At 38.9% G+C, this 23,587-nt stretch overlaps 2 protein-coding genes and 1 long non-coding RNA gene across 3 annotated transcripts; 2 read left to right on the forward strand and 1 right to left on the reverse strand.

Moving 5' to 3' along the window:
* Positions 1 to 1,905: 1,905 nt before the first annotated feature.
* On the reverse strand, positions 1,906 to 9,133 carry wnt9b (wingless-type MMTV integration site family, member 9B). The gene is made up of 4 exons (XM_014999255.2): positions 8,591 to 9,133; positions 7,950 to 8,203; positions 6,202 to 6,467; positions 1,906 to 3,883 (listed from the first exon to the last, which is right to left on the reverse strand). The coding sequence occupies exons 1-4, from the start codon at positions 8,674 to 8,676 to the stop codon at positions 3,422 to 3,424; spliced, it is 1,068 nt and encodes a 355-aa protein (XP_014854741.1). The 5' UTR covers positions 8,677 to 9,133; the 3' UTR covers positions 1,906 to 3,421.
* A 4,601-nt stretch (positions 9,134 to 13,734) lies between these two features.
* LOC148158059 (uncharacterized) lies at positions 13,735 to 14,489 on the forward strand. Its single transcript, XR_015764026.1, has 2 exons — positions 13,735 to 13,847; positions 14,192 to 14,489. It is a non-coding gene; the product is annotated as an uncharacterized LOC148158059 (long non-coding RNA).
* Positions 14,490 to 14,758: 269 nt separating this feature from the next.
* arf2a (ARF GTPase 2a) lies at positions 14,759 to 20,973 on the forward strand. The gene is made up of 5 exons (XM_014999249.2): positions 14,759 to 14,873; positions 17,852 to 18,006; positions 18,103 to 18,213; positions 18,331 to 18,455; positions 18,832 to 20,973. The coding sequence occupies exons 2-5, from the start codon at positions 17,862 to 17,864 to the stop codon at positions 18,991 to 18,993; spliced, it is 543 nt and encodes a 180-aa protein (XP_014854735.1). The 5' UTR covers positions 14,759 to 14,873; positions 17,852 to 17,861; the 3' UTR covers positions 18,994 to 20,973.
* Positions 20,974 to 23,587: the final 2,614 nt, after the last annotated feature.

Here is a 23,587-nt window from a genome sequence, read left to right on the forward strand (position 1 = left end):
AGACACTTCTGCCATCACTCCCGCTATATGAAGCTAACTGTCTCTGAAGTTATGAAGAGAAACTGCTGAAAGTCCAACGAGCCACTTGTGGGCCAGGAGCCGCAGGTTGCAAAACCCAGGTCTATTGCAGTGCAGAGTAATATAAGAATTGCTGCAGCCTTATGAAAGTAATGCTGCAGCAGAAAAGCTTTGGACTCTTTGGTGCTGTTGTTTCTTTTCTGAGGTTATTATTAACAAAGCTTTCAAAGATGCAAACTGCAACTGGCTCGTTTGGATGTATTTGGCGGCAAACTCCATACAGAAAGAGGCAGTTCAAGAATTGAACCCTGGTTGTTTTTGTTGCGAGGCGTCAGTGCTAATCAACTGCTCAAACCTTGATTTTAGTGTGCAAATAATAACATTACCCAGTGCTGTATTTTTCATAAATATATGTTGACAATAAAACAAAAGCTGATTAACATACAGGGAGAACTATTGTGGATCGTAAAGACTTAAGTTCAAATAAAGTGCATTAGAACATCATAGCTCTATAAATATTTCTTTCCTCCCACTGTAGAACAGATCTTAATAAATCTGTCAATTTTAGTATGCCTTGTCCCTCTTCACAAATGTCTTCTCTGGGTTTTATTTTTCTACCATTTTTCTAAAATCCATGTAGCATTCTCACACCCGGTCAAAATATGTTGCTGTAGGTATACAGTGCATAATACAAGAGAACGTCCTTGAAGGAAATACTGAAAAACGTCATTTATGAAAAGAGAAATAAACAGTGCCATTGTGCATCTTGTGATATCACCACAAGTGCTTGTGAAAGCCTGTTTTTGGCAGACTAGATTTGATATTGAAACAAGGATTTGAAAATAAAATGACAAGTTAATTTGTTGGTGGCAAAGAGTCTCTAAAGATAAATGCGTAACTTTGAAACAAAAAAGGGGGCGGGGGGGAACGTAACCCTTTTGTTGCACAGATGAATTTAGCAACATCTGATTCTTTGATTTTGTTTGTTTTTGTTGCAATAAAATCAAAGAATTCAAAGTGTCAAGAGTAACAATAAAAAGTATAGTTTGAAAATAAGGAGATAATTTGCAGCAAATCCCTGAAGGCAAAGAATTGTATAACTTTGTTTGTCTGATGACATCAATGTTAAATATTAATTCAGATGGTTCTGTTCAGTTACCAAGTGTTTCATGTAGCCGTTTCACTCCTACTTGAGTAATTTCTCGCATACTTTCACTTGAGCAAAAATAATGTTGAAGTTGTGCAACTATTACCTCTGCTTTTTATGTATATCCATAAGGAATATTTGAACTTATTGCACTGCAGTGCAAGAGGTCTCAAGCTGATGTTTTAATAAGGAATAATGCGCATAATCACCCCAATTAGAGAGCAACATCAAAAGCGCAAGAGTGTGCTTTAAATACTCCACACAATGGGCCCCTGTGTGCAGATGCACTCATGCAAACGGCTGGAAAGTTATGATTCACGGGTAATAGGATGTAAACTGTTCATGTCGCGTTTGTGGGGCGGCCCATTGTGTGCGATCTGGGGGTCAAGCAATCCACCGAGTCATCATCCTTGTCATCATCGTCATTAAGATTGTCATCATAGTTGGTGTGTTGGCCAGAGGCAGAACACCTGTATGCATGTCTTCCACTCCCCCCCCTCCATTCACCCACTAACCCCTTTGCCTTTTACTTTGTGGTTGACGGCGATGCAGAGAGACCACAGTGTTTTCAGATGAAAAGGAGGGCAGGGCGCCATTAGCAGGAAATGGTTTTTGCTCAATAGACGCAGAGCACCAAGCAGCAGGCAGGTGGATTCAGCTCACTTCTTTCCAGCGTGGGGCCTCTAAGGTTTGTGCGCGGCTGGACGCAACCGAGCCAGACACAGCAAAACACACGAGCCTTACAAATGTATGTCTTTTTTTTATTAATCGTATTTTGTTTTAAATAATAATAATAATAATTAAAAAAAAGTTTAAAGCAACAAAGTTTCAAAACAAAAACGTAAAAAAAAACAAAAAAAACAATTACACATAATTCCACATTCAAAGAACCTGCACAGACATCTAAAATATATTTCAACCAAATGCAGAGGGAAAGACATGTATCTACAGAGAAGAAAACTCTGCATAGCTCATAAATCTTACTGATATTTGCCAAAAGTTGAAGTGAGGTAGAAAAATTACAACTCCACATTGTCAGACGCCTGGAGCCCCGATGTGAGTTATATTCATAGCTCATCTGCAGTTCAGAGGCAGTCCAATGAAGCATGAAACGACCCAATAAAAACAGACACTCTAGGGTCCAACGTGCACTTTCGACCTGCACACATGGACGCTGAGCTGGATGCAAGGCGGGTGGGGAGGAGGGGGGGAAGTAAACGTGGTCATTTTCTTTGATTAGCAATTAGGGAAAATACGGAGCGTGACTGATTCACTTCAAAGGCATGCAGAACAAAGATGCGGCTAATTTGGACTCTAAAGAGCAAATATTCTGATTTAATTTTACACTTGAAAGTATAGAAAAATGTATACTTCTGTAAATGCCTACGATTAGAAAAAAAACAAAAAAACAGAACTGCCATGATCCCCAAATTAAGTTGGATTTCAAAGAGAGTGGTCAGCTTTTCCAGCAGTGTGCTAATCTCCCTTTGTTCTCAACAGCACATTTCCATAGACATTTCCATAAGAGCAACTGAAAACACAAAGCTTCTTTCTGTACACGATAACCCTGTTAATGCACATAATAAGGTACGTCAGAGGTGCAAGCCACCATAAAGCTTCCAGTGATTCTATCTAGGCATGTGAGACCCCAGCATCAATAATTCATTTGGTATAATATGTAGCAAGAGCAACTTAAGTGCTTTTACTCAGAACAGAACTTTAAAAGTTCCCCACAGCAGTCAGAGACAGGCAGGCGGAGTCGTCTTTAACTCCTTTACAGCCTTTTTGGCAATACTTGATTACAAGATTTAATGCATAAAGCAGCAGTATGCGAGGCACAGAAAGTGGCACAATAAATAGTAAAATATGGGAGGCCGAATACCACATCAATCAGTCAGTGTCAGAGTTCATACTGCTGGTAAGATCCAGTCTTGTTCCCATTTTGAGTATCTTGATTCCCTCTTTTGTAGAAAAAGTGAGATTTCAGTGCATCCAGCTAAGGAGAAGTAGAGTAGTCTGGAAACATCATCATCTATTGTCATCATAATCTGATGATTAGCAAAGAACCAACAATATTCGTAGTGGCACATTAGTGTTTTTCTCCCAAAATATCATGCAAGTCTTAAGTGATATTTGCAAACACATGCTTTGACGTGACATTCTGCAGTGGAGTGCCCACGAAGGTCAGAGTTTTATCTTTTTTTTTTTCTCTCCCCGCTGCTTCAATCGGATCATCTCCTTTCTCCAAATGTTTGTTTATGCGTTCTTGCAGGTGTACACCTCCTCTTCCCTCACACATGTCTGGCACTCCACGTGGCAGCACCAGCGCACCTGGCAGTGGCAGGACAGGCTGGTGAGCCGCATGGCCGTGTTGTAGCCGCGTCCACAGCACAGACTCTGACAGCTGGTGTCCTTGGTGCACGACCGGCCCCCCGTGCCCGGCGAGTAGCGGGAGGGCCTGCAGAAGCTGGGGGAGTCCTCCAGGTAGACCAGGTCGGTGTTGCGGGGGCTCTGGCCATGGCGTCTGGGCCCTGCGAGCTCAGTCTCTCCCGTGGCCGCGTTGGTGACGCTCAACACCCTCACGGCGTTGTCGTATCTATACTTCAGCAGCCGCCCAGTGTCATGGAAAGGGGACAGCTGCTTCCAGCAAGTCCGTACGGCACAGGAGCCGGAGACTCCGTGACATTTGCAGGTTGTCTTCAGCCCACTCTTCACTGCCTGAGATAGGAGGGACACAAAGAGAGAAATGTCAACTCTTTCAGTTTGATTCATTACCTGCGTTCTTATCTGAGGAATCTATCTGGCTGGAGAGACAGTTTCCTGTGGGGTGGGTTAAGGTTTAGCGGAGATGAGGCAGTCGCTTTTCCTCGGTTTAAAAATTTCGACATAATGGATTGAGGGGAGCTGTTTAGCTTGTCGTATTTCATTCGCTCCGCATTTCTCATTCGGACAGCTCTTGAAATTTCTTTCCTCAATGTGTCGAAACTAGCTCTGTCTGTCTCCCTTCTGTCTCGTTCGCCTGAGGCAGAGGTGACAAGAAGAACAGACTGGGGAATCTCTCCGCCCAGTTTCTAGTACATGCATGCTCATGGAAAAAAGAGATGAGAAATTTCTATATAGGAAAAAAAAAAACAATAAAAAAACCAATAAAGATCAACTGCTTGTAGACAGTGCACCTTGTAAACACAGATTTTAATATATTATGAACAGGAAGGAAAATTACACTGTTTTCTAAAAAAAAAAAAAAAACAAAAAAAAAAAAAAACTGAAAAGCTTGGCCAGGATTTGTATACAGAGACAATACTTTATAAAACTTTTCAGTTACAGTTGCAAGCCTGTTGGGTTTCATCTCTGTCTGTGTAACAGCTCCAAACAATTTTGCACATCTAGAGATTGTTTTTTTTTTTGCTCATCTCTTTTTGTAAAACAGCTCAAACTCAGTCAGAAAACACTGGCAAACATCAAGCTTTAAGTCTTGTCAATTGAATGTAGTTCTACTTTAGCACGTTAATGAGTTCTGATTGAATTGTAGTTTGGGTTGCTGCGCTGTAATGGAAGTGCAGTGTTAATTTTTCATGACTTGTAGTGTTTTGCACGAAGCCCAAAAAGTGCAACATCAATCCAATCAGAGCAGAACTCCTTCTTCAAGTTGTGTGCTGTACCTTACATTGGAGGTGGCAAGCTTTAAATGAGCTTTCCTAAGACTTTTTTTTTTAACAATAGCTTTCTTCTTTCTAAATTCAAGATTTGTGTAGTGAACACAGTTGATGACTGTCTTTTTAACATATTTTACCACCTGAGCTGTGGATGTTGGCTGCTCCTCCAGAGTTTCCAAGGGCAAATGGCCACTGCTTGGTAATTTTGCATTTGTGCTCAGTTAGCTATTTACAGTAAAGCTTGAAATATTGTTCCATAATACTTTAATAAACATTCACGTACTTATTTCACATTAACAGCTTTCTGCAGATGACTAGTTGCTCTGTATTTTAGTTAGGAGTATCAGAGTAATGAGGTAAATAAATGACACACATCTCAGATGTGCATTTGTAGATTTGACATCTTTTTTTTTTTCATTTCACCTTCATGCACCACTTTGTATTGATCGCTCACATCAAAACTGAATTAAAAAAAATGCTCTAAAGCTTGTTGTTGTGACTTAACAGAAGGGGAGGTTTATTCATATTTTTTCAAGGCTCTGTGTGGGATTTCTTCACTCAGCTTGATGGTCAGTGATTGGAGCGTGATCAGTCAGGCTGAGAGCTGCTGTTGTGGAGAGGGGCCAGAGATAGGTCAAACTAAAAAAGCCAGAGGGCTCCAGTGGGTTGAAAAGTTCTACCCAGGTCCTCCCTCCCTGCACAGGTATGAATGCCCCCGAGGGGCTTCTAAACACCATTACTGTGAGCTGAGGGGTCTACAGCCTCTTGTGTTTTTTTTGTAAACTCGGCCGCTGGACTCTTTTTGGCGACAACAGTGTAAAACTTTTAGCTCACTTGAGATGAGATAAGATAGAGTTCATCCTGTTTTGCCTTTCGGTTCCTCCGACAGACTTGTCTTTTTAGGTGCAAGCCACAGGAGATGCACCCCGAGGCTCCCTATTTTCAGAGTGGTGGTTATGAACATTAGGTGGATTTATGAAGAGCACAGTGATCCAGTAAGTGGAAAAAAATGCTTGCTCGTATATTAAAAAGAGGCCACGGTTATAATCGCTCTCTCCGACATGAGACCTTTAATTTTCTGTTGGCCCGCACAGCAAGCTTTATCATGCCTGAGAACACCTGGCTCCAATGATCCCACAGCCATGTTGTCTCCTTGCTGCACTGCCTCACCCACCCAGGTCAAAACATGGAAGCAAATGCAAGGGGGAATTGGTGGAGGGGGTGTTTTTTTTTTTTTTTTTTTTTTTTGACTGGAAGCTTCAAAACCAAACGGGCGAAGCCTAAAGTTGTCAGCATCAGGTTTAATTGGCAGGTGAAATTGCAGCCCAACTTAAAGGAAACAATACATTTACACAAACACATTTTATTTTAAGCACTCACCCGGATACCGACGTTGATGTTGTGGGCATCGACCTGCGCCCTGAGGTCTTTGCTGACCCTCTTTTGGCCGAGGAACTTTTTGAGGAACTTGGTGCTGTATTTCAGGTTGTCTCCACAGACCCCCCATTGCCACGCTTCTCTGTGCTGGATCCCGGGGGAGTCGTCACACGTGCACCTCTCCATCCGGCCTGAGCTGCAAGCTTTGGCGAGTGCATGGGTTAGTGCAGCGGAGGACACGGCCAGAAGGAAGGCGGTCTCCTTAAATGCTGGATTCAAAGAAAAGAAAGAAAAAAAAGGCACACCAAATGGTTAAATAACTCTGCTGCCAGTGATACATAAAAAACATCTTCAACAGCCGTTTTATGTCTGTGGCAGTAATTGTCAGTGGATCTAATCCAAAAAATGTGTTTTCTTTCCAATAATTAAGCAATTAACCCAGCGTGTTTACAAAAATCTCACTACGTTGTCATGGTTTACAACAACCTCAGGAATCCTGTACGCTTTCTTGTGTCAAAACTTCTCCTCTGACCTCTTCTTGCGGCTCTGCACTGTTATTTTGCTTCCCCCAAAGTCGTCACCAGTGTATATTTTCATCTAATTAATTGTTATTTTGACTAGGAAGGATTTTCCCAGATGAAAGTGGGTAATCACACCACCCTTTTCCTCTGGGAATGGGCATTTTCCCGAGATAAAAATAACCGCAGGGCTCAAGCACTCTCCACGTCGTTTGCCACATTTCTTGGCGCTCTACTCCCTCATTACCTCTGTGCTGACCTGTTCATGTTCTCCCACACAATGATATCCATATGCATAAAGTCTGGACCGTCCTACAGGATTTTTGTGTGCACAGCAGATCTGCAACTCATTTTAAAATGTTATCCAATGCAGTTTAATGTGTAGCTTATTAATTGTTTCAAAAGTCATGCAGAATAGATTTTAAGAAGGAAAATGCAATATAACTGCGAGCGTGAATTGCTTCTTACCTGTGGTCAAAAGTTTAAAGTTCATACAAGGGAAAAGAAAGTCTTAACTTTGCATATCAAACAATAAAAACAAAAATGATGCTTGACATTGCACTTCACAAGATTTTATGTAAAATTCTGGTAAAGGAGACATCATGTGAGGCTTGTGACTACATGCACTGATAAAAACCATCAATTTAGATTTTATTAGAGTAAGCAGACATGCAAGTTTGATTATATGCTTTTGCAATGCTGCAGCCGGTGGTAAGTTTACTCCGTGTTTTTGCACACTTATTCTTGCAGATTACCCTCTGGAAAAAAAGTCATCAGCCAGATTTTACACACACACACACACACACGCGCACGCACACGCACACACACACACACACACACACACATATATATATATATATATATATATATATATATATATATATATATATATATATATATATATGTGTGTGTGTGTGTGTGTGTGTGTGTGTGTGCGCGTGTGTGTGTGTGTGTAAAATCTGGCTGATGACACACATATATATATATATATATATATATATATATATATATATATATATATATATGTGTGTGTGTGTGTGTGTGTGTGTGTGTAGGTGCGCGCGCGCGTGTGTGTGTGTGTGTGTGTGTGTGTGTGTATATAACATATATATGTTATTATTATTAATGTAAATTTTGATCACAACCAGCATAAGCTCATCTCGGCACACTTTTATCTCTGTGATAAAATCAGTTGAAGTTGAAGCAGAAATCAAAACCAGAATGCGCGCTCACCTCTTTTTAGGAGGCTTCCTCGGCCATCCAAGGTGCAGTTCCAGCGCTCGTTTCTGAATTGATAGCGACACTCCAACTGGCCGAGGCGCACCGACTCCCGGAGCGTCTCGGCTAAACCGGGCTCTCTGCGGCACATCCTCTTCTGCCGCCTGGTCAGACTCATCTGCTCGCACTGCTTCAGGTGGGCCTTCCCCGATGGAGCTTCATTGGAGAATGGACCTGGTAAAAGCACCAGTGGCTCTCGGCCTGTCAGCCTGTGATTAAGAAGAAAACGATAGTAAATGTAAATATGGGTCTATGTTAAAAAACAAATAAAAAAAACAATCACTGTATAATTTAAGAAAAAACAAAAAAACAAAAAACAACTTTCTAGTTAATAATTTCTTATGGTAATTAACTGACAAAGTTCTAATATTTCCCACGCTTGTTTTAAAGCTATTTAAACTTTTCCTATCAAATCCCGTTTTTAAAAAAATGACAAAATGTCTAAATAGCAAATGAAATAGCAAACTGAATATGAAGACGTCAGACATTTACGCGTGCGTAATTAATTATTGAAGCTTTAATAAATTAGGCTATTCCCATACAGTGACTAGAATCAACATATGTAAAATGCCTGAATAAAAAGTTAACAGTCTGACCCAAAGTAAGCTGCAGTGTTCGAGAGGAGGATGCAGAGTCCAATTGTTCGCAATAGGCAGGCGGTCCCTGGGAGCCTGGAGCGCATTGTGCCGGTTCGGCGCTGTTCCTCATTGCGGTGACTCTTCAATGGAGAAAGTCCGCGCCGTCTACTCGGCGCTTCTCTTTAAGGGGCCCCACATGCTCAACACTGAGTGTCGGAGCGATGCGCATGGCACAGTGGGTCCGCTGGGAGGCAGGGCTGTTTGGAGGAGGAAGCATCATCCTGCCGCACCCTCCGTGAAGTCTCGGCATTGTTGTTGAATGTCCCTCCCACTGCGACGCCACCCAGATGCGCATGTTTTTGAGCCAAGACAGTTTTTTGGAGTATCTATCTCCCCCTTCTCTGTGATTCGCGTCTTTTGATCCAGACCCTTTAGTCGTGCAAACTCTGTTATTGTGTATAAACTGCTATATGTGAACATTGCAAAGCTTTTCCTGGATTATCTCCACAGATTCAGTATCCTTAACAATGGCAGCAACACTGGAATAAACGACAACATTACTGTTTAAATACACTATCTATTTAGAACAATGATGTAACTTATGCTTAAATTGAAGGGAAATGCCAGCGTAATGATTCATAAAATGTAATTGAATGTAATTGCGTAAGGTTTGTTCCTCCAATTTAACTCCACTTTCCAGTTATGGATGTGGCCCCATCTAGTGTGCGGAATCTAGGAGGAGGGGAGAGTTCTGCTCAGAAGCGTCGAAACAGAAAAAAAAGTAATTTACATTTTCTCGGAAACTGCAGAGGACTCAGTGTTCAAGAAGGATTGATGTTGATGTTTTAAATATTACCCAGCCCTTCAAAGCAAATTATTATTATTATTATTTTAAACTATTTAAACACCACCGTTTTTGAGTTCTTTTAAAATTGAAATGCAAAGTGTAACAATTACCACGACTAAACCAGGAGACGCGTTCTAATTGAACAGGAGGAACTGGCAGGAAGTGTTGTGCCACACTGGAAGAACATCACTTTATCTTGGATATGAACAAGACAAAGAGGATTATTTTGGTCTTCAGTAGACAAAACAAAGAGTCAAACGTAGTTCTTACACTGGGAGAAGAGTGTGTTTTGTTTGAGCACTGCAAATGGGTTTTCGCCTGACTTGGGAATGTAGCTCTGACTTTAAAGAGACATACCAAACTACTTCTAACAATGCAGCATATAGGTATTTAAAATATGCTGAAAGGTCTGTTTTACCCTGTGTAAACACTGAAGGTAACCATTTTTTTTTTTGCAGTTATGTATTTGTAGCTATCAGCACTGATGACTTCTCTGGTCATAGTGGGAGACACTAAAGACCCAGCTTAGGTTAGGCACAAATCAATATTAACTACTTGCAGAAATCAGAATAAGTTAATTAACTGCAAATTTCTTTGACTGTATATGCAGTAATTTTTAAAAAAAATTCTTATTCCTTTTGAACTTCTTTCATGCTATGTTATGTTTCAACCATATACTTCAATATATATGTTTCATTGGGATTTTATGTCATTGAAAAACACAAAGCATTGCTTTATTGTAATTTCAAAGAAAAATTATTCACTTTTCACTTTTTATAAATATAAATAAATGTCAATAAAGTGCGAAGAAGTTTAAAGATTAGGTCACAAAACATTATATTTGGCTTTGAACATTCCACAGGGCATTGTTCCATCCATCTTATATGTAAATAGTGTGACATCACTGAACCGCATCCAGGCAATGCTGCGTCTGTAACCTGCGACTATGGAGTCACATCAGGACTTTCCTCAATGGCTCACAATAGTGACCAATACATTTTTTTTTTCACTTTCAAGGACTCTAAAAAGCTTCCTGATTAAATTTTCAGTTAATGTTCAGCAAACATTGAAAGTTTAGAGTGTCTGGATATTACTTATGCAGTATCACATTAAGAGTAAATTATCATATGACTAGAGCTGTTTATATCTTGGTTGCACCTTGGGGAGAAGAAGACTGCCACAAACCTTATCATCTTATGCAAATGTTTGGGATAAGGCCAGTAGGTCATGGAAATAGATCTCAAATGGACACTTCTCTTCAAGTTATTTGACTTGAAGAGAAGTCAAGTCAAGTTATTTGTGACTTGGTCACATCCAGCAAGATGTGACCAAGACACTTACTGGTCAGTCAATGCAAGAATCATTTCCAGATTTCCATGTTGCTTTTGCACCACCCATGCCTGGGAGAAATTCAAGGCTTTATTGCACATTGTGTGCTTCAAGAAAGAACATGGAAAGTGAGGAGGGGATGAAATAACCCAAAATTGAAGAATACCAAAGTCACCAAATGGTGAGAAGGAGCCATACAACTGGCCTTTGATTCCAGGCCTTGGGGTCTGGTATCCTGCAACTTTCAGGTGTGTCCCTGGTCCAACACACCTGAATTAAGTGGATCACCTCCTCAGTATGCAGTCCCATTCTCCAGAGTCCTGCTAATCACCTGATTCAGGTGTGTTGAATCAGAGGAGGATGGAAAAGATGCATGACACTGGCCCTAAATCCTGGAGTTGGAGACTCCTGGACTAAGTCTATTGAGTCTTATTGTATGACAGTGTGACAAATGTTCATAATTTTCAGAAATATGAATGAAAGCCTCTACTGAAGATGTTATCTTTATGATCTATCTTATTGTGATGACAGTACAACTGACTGAAGTTCAATATAATTATGCATAAACACTCAAGCACTCAAATGTACCTTGGTTTAAAACACATGTGTCAAACTCAAGGCCCGCGGGCCACATGTGGCCCGCTATGTCATTTTATGTGGCCCCCCAGCGTTTTATAGGTCCATGATTGGCTTAAAATAGGTTTTGAGCACGAATTGACGACAAACTACATCTCCCATAATGCATTCCGATTGTTACCAGCCAACATTACGGCTTCTCGCCACTAGAGAGCAGCAGAGTCACCTTAAGCTGCTTATTGATTTTCCCAGCGAATAAAACTGAGACTTCGACAAGCTAACATCAAAACGTCCAAGAAAAGAAAAATCGATCTACAAGTAAGACTGTGAATGAAGATGTGTGTGAGTTGGTGTCAGGGCGGCAGGTCGCGCTAGACTTTTTTTGTTATCCGTTATCTTGACCGACAACATAAAAAAAAAAAAAAAAAATTGGCCCTGTACTATTTTTATCCGTGAAATTATAATCATATTAACATCGCTATTTAGCCGCATTTTATGCTTTTTAGTTAATATTCACCGTGAATCCAGATCCCATCACAGATTAAACAGATAAATGCATCTACATTTTTCTCCGTAGTGACAAAAAAACCACTGACTGAGGCCCCAATAACTTTTAATAAATTAAATTAAGCGACTTCACTTAAATTAGCATCACTTCACCCGCTGGGGTCTGAACGCACTTCCTCCTGGTTCCCATCTGCAGAAAAATCTGCGCTAATTCATCAGTCAGTTGGATCTGTCTGATCCAAACAGATCAACTGAACTCTGAGTGTTTTACCCTGCGCGGTCCGGTGTGCGCTTTAAGGATTTTTTTTTTTTTTTTTTTCGCTTCTCCGAAACGGACAGATGTTTCGTCTGCAGCTCCTCCAGAGCGCCGCTCTCCTGGGTAACGTGAACCCAGAAGGCTCCATTTGTTAAATCCGCTGGATGAGTTACTCCCAGCGGTTTTTAATTCTTCGCAGTGGCGTAACGTAACTGCCTCCGCAGTGGTTGAGCAGCAGACTGCGCATGTTACAATCTAATTAACTTTTGCATCGTCATTTATTTCCTCAAGATAAACTGCCGGCTCCTCAGATGGATTAACACAAAGTTGCATTCTCTTTAGTTTTCTCTGGTCTGTAATGGAGACTTGAATTTAACGCGCCATTTCAAACAAAGGTTTCAAATGCGCTTCCTAACCAGAAGCTCCAAAGAGTTATTTAACAATATGAGGTGTTCAATTTATTTTTAACATTGTATTTTCATACATTTTATGCTAGGGGTGCCCAAGTCTAGTTTTCCAGAGCTACCATCTGCAACTTTAGATGCGTTCCTTCTCTAACACACCTGGATCATTTACTCATTATAAGGCTCTACAGAACTGAGTTGCTGCTAATGAGGGAAGTCAACCTTTTGCCTGGGGTGTGTTTTAGCAGGGATGCATCTAAAAGTTGCAGTCTGAAGGACTGCAGCTGGGCACTCCTGATTTGTACCGTCAATGTGGCCCTTTGAGGGTGGCCAATATGCTGAAGTGGCCCTCTGTGAAATTGAGTTTGACACCCCTGGTTTAAAATATACAGATAGTCAAATTTGTACCTTACAGAGCAAATGTTGCACTAAAGTAATGCTGTGGCAAGATATATTCCAATAAAGAAACAATGTTCACATATTATGATCATATCTATTTGGAAAAAGCGCTTTTAGCTCATCCTAATATAAGAACACCATATTATCCCACCGGTCACAATTGTGACCGATCATAAAACACACTTTTTCACATATTTTTCCACAATTTTTAAAATTATTTCCCCTTGATTAGTTCAAAGGGCTACTAATGACATCTGATTTTAATATTTTCATGTCTGGGAAAAATTTGGGATTAAATGGGTTGCAAAAAGTAATAAAGAGGCACCAATTTAAAAAAAATAAAAATTACCATATTTAGCAGATTTTTAAAATGTATTTCCACAGTAGAATGACTGTAGACGAATCAGGAACATTTCTTTGGGTCTATTTCTTTTGTTATTAGGTTAGAAATGATGTGCTTTTTTACATAATTATACCAACATCCAGTTGAATGAAATGTACCGATCTACTTTTTGCAAATACTTTATATTTATGGAAAATTATACTTCCCCCCCCAAAAGTCATGCAACATGTTCTTAGGAGTAACTCCATTAATCAGGTGGGGGAATCTGCCAAGAGCGCGACTAAAGATGAGGCGTGAAATATAGGAAGAAATTATCATTTGTTTCTCTCCACACCCCTTGATGGCGCTACAGCAATATTTTAATGTTTGGGTCAAATATAAATAATAATAATAATAATAATAATAATAATAATAATAATAATAAGAAGAAGAAGAAGAAGAAGAAGAAGAAGAAGAAGAAGAAGAAGAAATACGAAATACGGCGGCCATCTTGGAGCGGTCGTCCCTCCTACTTTGCTAAACCAAAACAGTAGAAGATGCCTCAGCTCTGAGGGATATTGTTGTTCGGATCGATGGACTATTGAAGTGAGGGCTCCACAAACAACATTTCACAAGTAAGATGGACATATTTTGTGATTAGAATATTACTTTACTGTATTCATGCCCTGCTAATATTAGCTATAGTGATTGGTGTAATACCGGGTTCAGCCCCGCTATGAAGGCTAACTGAGATTCCGTAAATCTAAAAAATATATATTCTCTAACATTGACTTGGATTGTCTGACTCAAGAGCCAACATTAAAAATGAAACAATGTAACATATATTATAAAACTTATATTATGTGTTATAACATTCACCAGCAAAGTTTACACAGGTGGTAAAGACTATTATTTATATGTAATTCTTTCACTCTGTCAAAGTGAGATACATCCCAAATCTTCCTTTTTTGTTTTGAAGGTTTCCTAAAGACACGATGTGAGGAAGAAGTGGGAAATATCTTTAAAGAGAGACGGATTCACTGCACAGCACGGATGAATCTCGCATCGGATTTTGGACTCAGTCTCAGCTGCTGAATCACTCTGAAGCTAGAACTCGTCGGCTGAAATATATCTATGCATATATATAGATATATATATATTATTCAGTATTAATCATTATTTATTTGTCATTATTATCATTATTTATTTCTGTTTGTATAGTTATATAAATATGTATTGATATTACTAAATAATTTATTAAATAAATCATGAACGGCTGTGTGCTTTGTAATATGCTCATCATACATCAATATCAGAATATTCCATTCCTATTCTATTGTTATAGCCACTAAGCATATTTAAATATGCTGAATTATGTATTAAAAACATACTTAAACAATACAATTGTTTATAAATGTAGTTTTGATAAATGCGCTGATACGTCATTGTGCCTGCTAAACACGTAACGCTGAGTGGAGTGGTGTACCGCTCCAAGATGGCCGCCCTAAATCTCGTCAGCGACAATAGGCGAGAGCGGACCATGAGGCGTCTATTCTTATATTACGTCTATGAAGAAGAAGCGGGGCAGGATGACGACAACCGGAAATCGCCATTTTCCAGTTGAGCTGTAACGGAAGAAAGATCGAGAAACGTCTACAAAGGTAAATTTGTTATTCAAATATTTAAACAATCGCGGTTATCAAATAATCCTTTATCAACCTATTATTAAAAATGTGTATTTTTACACGTTTGTTTTTTATTACGGATGATTCTTAGGCGTCGAAGCCAGACATTTGGAGTTCGTTAGCTGTTTTTTTTTAACTTCAACGGGAGTGCTTTGTTGTGTTTTCATTCATACATTTAATCCTTAAATATACCTTTATTTTTATTTTTATTTTTACCAGTTTTTGTTGATTTAGCAGCTTCGCAGAAAAAGCCTTGGACAGTAACCAGTAATTTATTGTCAGTTCTGGATCCTTGTCGGCTAACAAGCTAACACTGGTTAGCTGTCATTTTAACAGTCAATTTGTTCTCTTTTTGATCAGCGTGCCCACAAAATATAGGTTTTCGAAACTGTTTACTTTCCAGATTGCGTCTAGCCTAAAGTTACAAATTCTAGATAAGCGTACTGGCACATGTACAAACCGCAGCAATATATTTGTTAGCTAAGCATTTGGTTCGATGGGGGTTGTAATCAGCTGACGAGGTTTAGCTTATGAATATGTAGAGAAAAATGCAGATGTTTATTTTCACACTTTTTGATATCATGATAAAGCTACAAGTGGAGTTCCTCCTTCGTTTCAGTTTAAGTCGTCAGCTTTCTCTCATTTATACCTAAATGATCGCCACTTAAACAAAAGTGAAACTATTTAAGATATGTGTTCCGCTAAAAGATAAACGTTTATAAATGCAGACAGAACTGGCAAGTTTATAAAATGCAACTTTACCCATTTCTGTTCAAATGCAGATTCCTTTGTTGAAATTGAATCTCTGTTGAATGATAAAAGCAATTATTTTCCGATTCTTCCTCATTGTAAGGATTTCTGGGTGATGCATCATTTTTGAATGGGCACAAGTTTGCAAAATAAAAAATATTTTAAAAATTATTTCAAATTTTCGCTATTACGTGACTTTATTCACTTTTACAAAAAATAAAGCTATTGTCAAAACTCATATTTGAAAAACTATTTTGAATACATTTTATAATAGTTTTACTTTTTCAGCTAAAGGTGAATCAGTAGGTTTTTATGTGTGTCCTACTGGTTAATTCAGCTATTAATGTGACTGTGTTGTTTCAAGGCTTTCTAAGAATTACTATGTGGGTGGCACCTATCACACACCTCAGGGGACTCCCACATTAATTACAGTGATATTTTTAACATAAATGAATCAGACACTTTGTAGTCGGCTTCTTTGAGCTTGCTTGATGTGCATCTCCCTTTACTTGTTCGTTTGCCTCATGTCATTAGCTAATCGGAAGTCCTTAGTTGCCATTGGCATGTAATCTTGATATTTATTAGGAGTGCATTGACATGAAAATGTGGACCAGTATCAGTATCTGATTTTAATTTTGTTGCCATAGCTGGTATGTCATGTTTACTGATATAAATGTATTTTCATACTCTTCTTGACACCATTAATAATAATAATAAAAAAAACTACTGCTGACATTGTTTATCTGCTTTGTTTAGACATTTCACATGTTGAAACAAACACGTGTTCCCTCCAAAACACATATAGAAACAAGATGGGGATGCAGATTTGTTAAAAAATTGCTAACTTTGACTGATACTGTAAGAAAATAGTCTGACAATTCTGAACATTGCATAACACAACCAGTGGCAGAATGTCGCATCAAATTTTGTATGGCATCTGGAACGTGGAGTTTTGTTTCTCTTTAACAAAACTAGAAGCTTGGCGCTCAATCCAGGCGGTCTGCGTGGAACACTGTGGCATATTTTCAAGGAATTTGCTTCCTTCAGCTTTGAGGCCCTTATCTCTGTTACAGTCTTGACCTGGAGCATGGAGCAGCGCAAAACAAGCTTAGACATGCTTTCCCCGATTTATCCACAAACTTAGTGTATGTAACCTTCAAGACACGGCAACAAAACCGTGGAAGGGAAACGAGAATTTAAATGCGTTATTTTTTGCTGTGGTTTATGTCATTTTGCAATTCTTCACTGGTCAAATGAAATGTTAAAATGTGGGGTAAAAAAAAATGTGAGGAAGTTATCTGGGTGCTGTTTGTAAAGATAAGGTGACTATTATCAGATTGGACTTTAAGGAAGTTGTGATTAACCCAATTCAGTTTGTTAATAAGTACATTTCTGTACTCAAATCCTTTGTACACAACAGTAGAGATGGACATTAACATTGATACTAGCCTATATTGATGTCATAGAAACACATTATACATATTTATTTATTTATTTATTTTGCTCGGTTTAAAAAGTACCTTTTGCGTAACTAAGACAGTAATGAACTGCATAAAAAAAAAACCACCACTATGGAACATGAGTGGAAGTAGGATCCAAAAGGAATGGATGTGGTTATAGATCTAATTGTGGAAATTATAGTGACGATGGTCATGTCAATAGATATGATGTGCAATTCTTCTCTGTGAAGCAAAAGGGAGAAAAATATTTCTCAAGTTATTTTATTTATTTAAAAAAATGTGTCATATCATATTTTATGGCACCTTCTGACTGAACGAAATGAAACCCATTCATTCGTAAGTTAGTCCTTGAGTATTCAAGGGTTTCCTAGGGGCAAATATATGAGGGGGTTTTCTTCTTCATACTTTTCAAGTAAATGCTTTTAAGGCAAATTATTTTTGCTGTTTTGTCAACGACAGCTTCAAGGAAATCAAGCAAATGACAGAAGTGTGTTTTGCAGTTTCATTAATGTGCAAAAAAAAAAAAAAAAAAATACAGGAAACGACAACAACCAGCAACTGTCTGAAAGCGTCTTTAAATAAACGAAAGATGAATTTGGGCCAGAGGATGTGACATTTAAGATCATGTACATTTACAGGTCATACCTTACAGACACCATCTGTAAGTTTTAGTTGAGGCGCTGCGTTCTGTTTAGCACCAGCCTTTTTAGAGACGCTACCCTTCAGTTTTGTGCGTCTCTGCAGGTACACCAAGATGGGGAACTTTTCCAGCCTCTTTAAGGGACTGTTTGGAAAGAAAGAGATGCGGATTCTGATGGTCGGACTAGATGCTGCCGGTAAGACCACCATCCTGTACAAGCTCAAACTGGGAGAAATCGTTACCACCATTCCTACCATCGGTGAGTCGTCTTCCGTCTCGTTATTACTTTATAGCTCGACGCCTACATTTTACATCGGCTCTGAAAATATATGTATATATTTTTTCTTGTTCTAAGGTTTTAATGTTGAGACTGTGGAATTCAAGAATATCAGTTTTACGGTTTGGGATGTTGGTGGCCAGGACAAGATCCGGCCCCTCTGGAGGCATTATTTCCAGAACACACAAGGTGAGAGATGTGATGTTTCTACTCTGTCGTCTCAGCACCAGCACTTTTCTGCTAAAACTTCCTTTACATTTGAAAGTTCTTTGTTTTCCTCCCTCATATAAATCCTCTTCTTTTCAGGCCTTATCTTTGTGGTGGACAGTAATGACAGGGAGCGAGTGGGCGAAGCAAAGGAGGAGCTGATGCGAATGCTGGCAGAAGATGAACTGAGGGATGCCGTGCTGCTTGTGTTTGCTAATAAACAGGTTAGCTTCCAACATGGACCTCCACAGAGGTTTCTTTCCTGACCACAACTCATAAAGTGACTTAATGTACTTAGCAAATATTTAAGTTTAGGCTAAACGTTGTTCTACAGGTGGTGTTTCGTTGGTCACTTTTGATTAAAAGGTCTAAAGCAATTAGACTAATTATGCAGGTTTCGTGTTAAATGGCTTATTCAGGAACACCAGTGAATTCAGTTGTCCTAGTCTAATCAGGTTTAACATTCTGCGGGTCACGTGCATCCAATTCCCTCTGCTCATATCAGACGGTGTAAAACTTGCCTTAAATTTGCACGCGAAAATCTGACCCTTTGTTTTGTTTTCATCGTCATCTTATTGATTTTTTTTTTTTATCTGGTAGGATTTGCCAAACGCCATGAACGCAGCTGAGATCACAGATAAGCTGAGCCTTCACTCTCTCCGTCACCGTAACTGGTACATCCAGGCCACATGCGCTACCAGTGGAGACGGGCTGTACGAGGGTCTGGACTGGCTTTCGAGCCAGCTAAGGAACGCAAAGTGATCCATTGTGCCGCGTCTCCATCTGCCAGCTCTGCCTGCAGTGTTTCTTGGGAGGCTGCACATGGCCTAGATGTACTTCTTTACTCTCCTCTTTCCTCAGTTTCTTTTTTTTTTTTTTTTGGAGCTTTGGCCAGTGCGCCCCTACATCAGTGTACTGTATGTGTGTGTTTGTATAAGTATTTTTGAGTGAATGAATGAATGTGCAGAAGTGGCAGCAGTCCTGCTGTGCCTTGAACACAGTTAGCTCTCAGTCACTTCTCATTCCTCCAGTGCCAGCAACACCCAAAGGCTGCTGGTATCCGTAAAGCAAAAAGCAATGCACGATGCTGAGTGCTCTGTCCTCTAAAAAAGAATGTCTAAGAAAAAAAAACAACAACCAAAAGGTAATAATTCAGCTTTTTTTATTTGCTGGGAGCTTTTCCAACATGAGTTTATTCACCTAGAAAAAGATGCTTTGTGTATCATCTAGCAACCTAGAACAGTTGAGGATGAAAACAAATTTTAAATGTCGCTATATATTTAAGATCAAAGACATAAAAGCACGCAACAACCGTTTAGTTTTATCTTTTAACTCCCTAGTTTGCAGGTTTCTAGTGATCAGAATGTAAATGTATTCGGTGCCAATTTATGTCAGAATGTTCTAATGGGCGGAACCTTCTTCCATTCAGTTCAGACGCGTGTCTGATATTAAGTATTTCTTTTTGGCCTCATTTGTCTTTTGACTAAATCGTATTTGTTCCGTGTAAAAGATCCACTGCGACTGGATCTGGTGACGGCAATAAATGTTGCAGCGCATGTTTACAAATATGGAGGAGTGTTAACTATTGCATGGTTCGTAACCTTAAGGCTTGTGTGGGTTTCAGCTCCACAGAGCCAACTGCTATGACAACTTGCTCCCACTCTGGCTCTTTATTTAGAAGTAGACTTCATTTGCTCTTGTAAGTACAGTAGTTCATTGGTTAGGGTCTGATGATTATAGCTATTCTATTGTTACTGTTTTTTTTTTTGTTTGGAGGGGGCGGGGGGTTTCTTCATGCATTTCCTGGTTTATCTTAGTCTGAGCTGCTGGGTGTGCTGTCCTTTTGAGTTTAACCTTCTCGGGACCAAGTTAGTTGCAGAAAAGTCTCATTATGTTCTGTTTTGGATGTGTCTGCATTAGGAGGTTTGCAAGTTCCTTTTTTTTTTTTTTTTTTTTTTAGTTTTCGTTATTACTGTGTTAGACGGTACATGTTGAATAGGAAGTGTATAAATCAGCCTTACAAATACATATTTAGTGCTTCAAGCTTCTTGCTTCAGGGCAGAGTTACTTCCTCTGCTCATTTACAAGAAATGATTTTACCGTATTTTACAGCCACATCAGCTTGCACAATACTGACTTGTGTGATGACGGCTGTTTTATCTCTCGGCCATGGCAGTGAACTCGCATGCAGTAACACTCTCCATTGCTCTACACCAGCAGATAGTTGAATGTGCCAGTTAGTTTAACCAGAGTAGTCACTCCAATTTGTCCCAAAGTCCTCTGCTATGAGAAATAAAATCAATCTTGAACAGTACACACTGAGTGAAGATGACTGCACAGTTATGTTACACTGACCTCAGAAGGGAGCTTCCGGTTCCTTTTTTTTTTTTTTTTTCTACAACTGGATATTTCAATGTTTTGGGATCATTATTATTATTTTTTTTTACGTTGTAATATCTTTGTACTTGCGTCACAGTATATCTTACAACGGTTTAGTCCAGTTGAAAACGTAAATGGGAAGAATTTGAAATTATAATAAACTGTTATTAAAGTGTTAACTTGATGTCTTTTATCATCTTATTTGGTCAGATCTGAAGCTTTAATTTGCAGCATCATTTCTGTACAAAAGACTTGTGTTCATATTTCTTTATCTCATTTTTATGCTTTTTTTTAAATAATAAAAAAAAAACTTGTCCTGTAACACCGAATAAATGCACTATAATAAAGAGAATCTCTATTGTACACTTTTTATGGTATCCTCATTTATATATTTGAAAGATTATTGTACTTTTGGAATGCTTTAATACAAATTAGTATTTTCAAATAAAATTATCTTCACGCCTACTGGCATTCATTGCTCTAATTTTATATTTCAAAACGGCTGACATTCCTTGCTATTGCCGCTAGAGGGCAGTGTATTATTAAAAACCTTGGTAACATGGCGCTAAATATCTTTACAACACGTAGAATATGTTCTGAATGTTCTGTAAAACAGCTTATGCTAAAGAGTGAACTCGCTCAAGCATGTCAGAGTACCGGTAGTTTGAAATTACATCCTTCTTACAACATTCACTCGTCAGATCAGTATCGACTGTAATCCCATCAGTGGTTTGAACATTGTGTACAGTTTGAGATGAGAAATCGACTCAGTAGAGAAAATTCTGAATCCTCAGCTGTAAACCAGTCTGTGCCGTTGTCTGCGTTAGGACAATAAATCCTTTGCTTACTGACAGAAATCAGTGGTTTAAAGGGGGGATTTCTAATTCTCCCACTGTCAACACACCTCACTTCACCCTCCATTTCTGCACCATCTGAAATTCAGGTGGCCAACTCTCCAAAGAGTTGTTACCTTGGCAACAGCACCCTATGTATTTATAGGGAGTAAGTAAGCAGATGTTAAAAAGGAGTGCAAGGGACCAGACATGGACCATGATGTGTCTCCTTATATAGCTTTAAGAGCACAAGCAGGAGTGGAAGCTGAATGAGATCACACACATTTAATTTGACACGACTCCTTAATTAAGAAGACTAGCATGATCAGATCCTAACAGCAATAATTTCTCACCTTGCATTAGCAGCTGGTGCCCTCACTCCTGGAATTGCAAGGTGCTTAACGACCTAATCGAGGTCTTTTTTTTTTTTTTCTTTAAAACTTGCTTGGTAATTGAAGTGGAGCTGAGGTAATTTTCTTGTCTCCCCAATGCATCAGAGTCCATTTCATTTCTCCGTTACATTTGCCATTATCCCATTTTTCCCCTGACCCTTTCTTTCTCTTGCTCTCTGTTGTACTCTCAAATGTTACTGAATTGAGCTAAAAACTATTAGAATAAGATGTACATCACACACAGCATTGCACTTGACCTTTAACAGGTGCCCTGGTGCCACCAAGTCTCATTCAAAAGAGTGACATCATGCTTTTTAGTTTCACAGCATATTAGCTCTAAACTTGTGTATAAATGGAATTTTCAGCATCTCTTTTGTTATAGATGTCTGCATCACCGTGAACTCTGAGTTGGATGAATAATGTACTCAGGTAATGAAGAGTGAATCTCGATTCTTATGTCTAAAATACTTCTATATTTAATATGAAACTCATATACAAGTTCATTACACGCAGCATGATCTATTTCACCCATTTATTTCTGTCTTTTGCAAGTTATTGTTGCAGTACAGCTAATGAAAACCCAAAGTTCAGTTTCTTTGACAATTTCAGTTTTAGATTATAAGAAAGGTCATTGTAAGAAAGATATTTCACAGAAATGTTTTCGTACTCAAATCTATGTCCATGCGCTGTACAGTATTTTAACTCGATACTCAGTTGAAGCTTTTTAGCAGGGGTCTCTGCATCAATGCAACATGACGGTGGTCAGCCTGTGGCTCTCCTGGGGTTTTAAAGAAGCAGAGGTTGCTTTAATAACAGCATTCAGCTTTACTGCATTGTTGGCTGTGGTGTCTCTCATCTTCCTGTTGGCCACATCCCATCAATTCTCAAAGAGGTATTATATCAGACCGGTCAGTCTGTCACAGTGATACTTGGGTCATTTATTAGTTATTTAGAAGGAGGAGAGTTTGGTTTCAACATGTACTAAACAACATATACAGGTTAAGGTATTTTTTGATGTATGTCCCTTGCTTAGCTTTGATAACATAACATATATTTAATAGATGATGTTATGTTTTTGCTGTTTGATAATCTGCAACTAAATCTTTTGAATGAAATCATTGTTTGTCTAAGTTCAAGCTCTGGAAAGTGACACAGTTTTTGTCTATGTTTAATCTAAGACAATACATTATGAAACCATACTGAAACACTAAAAATAGAGAAATGTTATGTTGAAACACATGCAATGTCCTTGTCAGCTACATACGAAACGGTGTCATTAGCATACATATGAAAAAATCCACCAGGACGAATTGGAAATTACTTATGGACACATTAAAAGTAAGTGGACCAATAACTGAGCCTTGGGGTACACCCTCCATTTGGAAGTAATGCGATATAATTTAAGCCACTTTAAGGAAAACCTCTCAATCATTTCTGATTGAGAAGTGAATCGAAATAACTAAAAAATAACTGTGTACCTCCCTCTAATTTACTGAATGGGCTTTGCTTCACAAACATTTAGAAGCTGATGTTTGTGCATGTTTTTTTTTTCGACCCCATTTTTTCATTCCGATTAACCTTCCATCAATATGTTTGAATGCAGCACTCTGTGAAAAGCCTTTTTTTTAAAACAGTGATCTCTTGAGGCTTGCCCTCCTTTTGGGAAGTGTTGGTGACCTCTTCATTGTTGTGTAGGCCAGGAAATTGGCCATGACATCACATTTCTGCATGAAAATCTTTTTTAATGAGTCT

The sequence above is a fragment of the Poecilia mexicana genome, unplaced genomic scaffold (assembly GCF_051168715.1).
Source record: "Poecilia mexicana isolate PSO_F unplaced genomic scaffold, ASM5116871v1 scaffold_8, whole genome shotgun sequence".
In the NCBI taxonomy this organism is placed as follows: domain Eukaryota; kingdom Metazoa; phylum Chordata; class Actinopteri; order Cyprinodontiformes; family Poeciliidae; genus Poecilia; species Poecilia mexicana.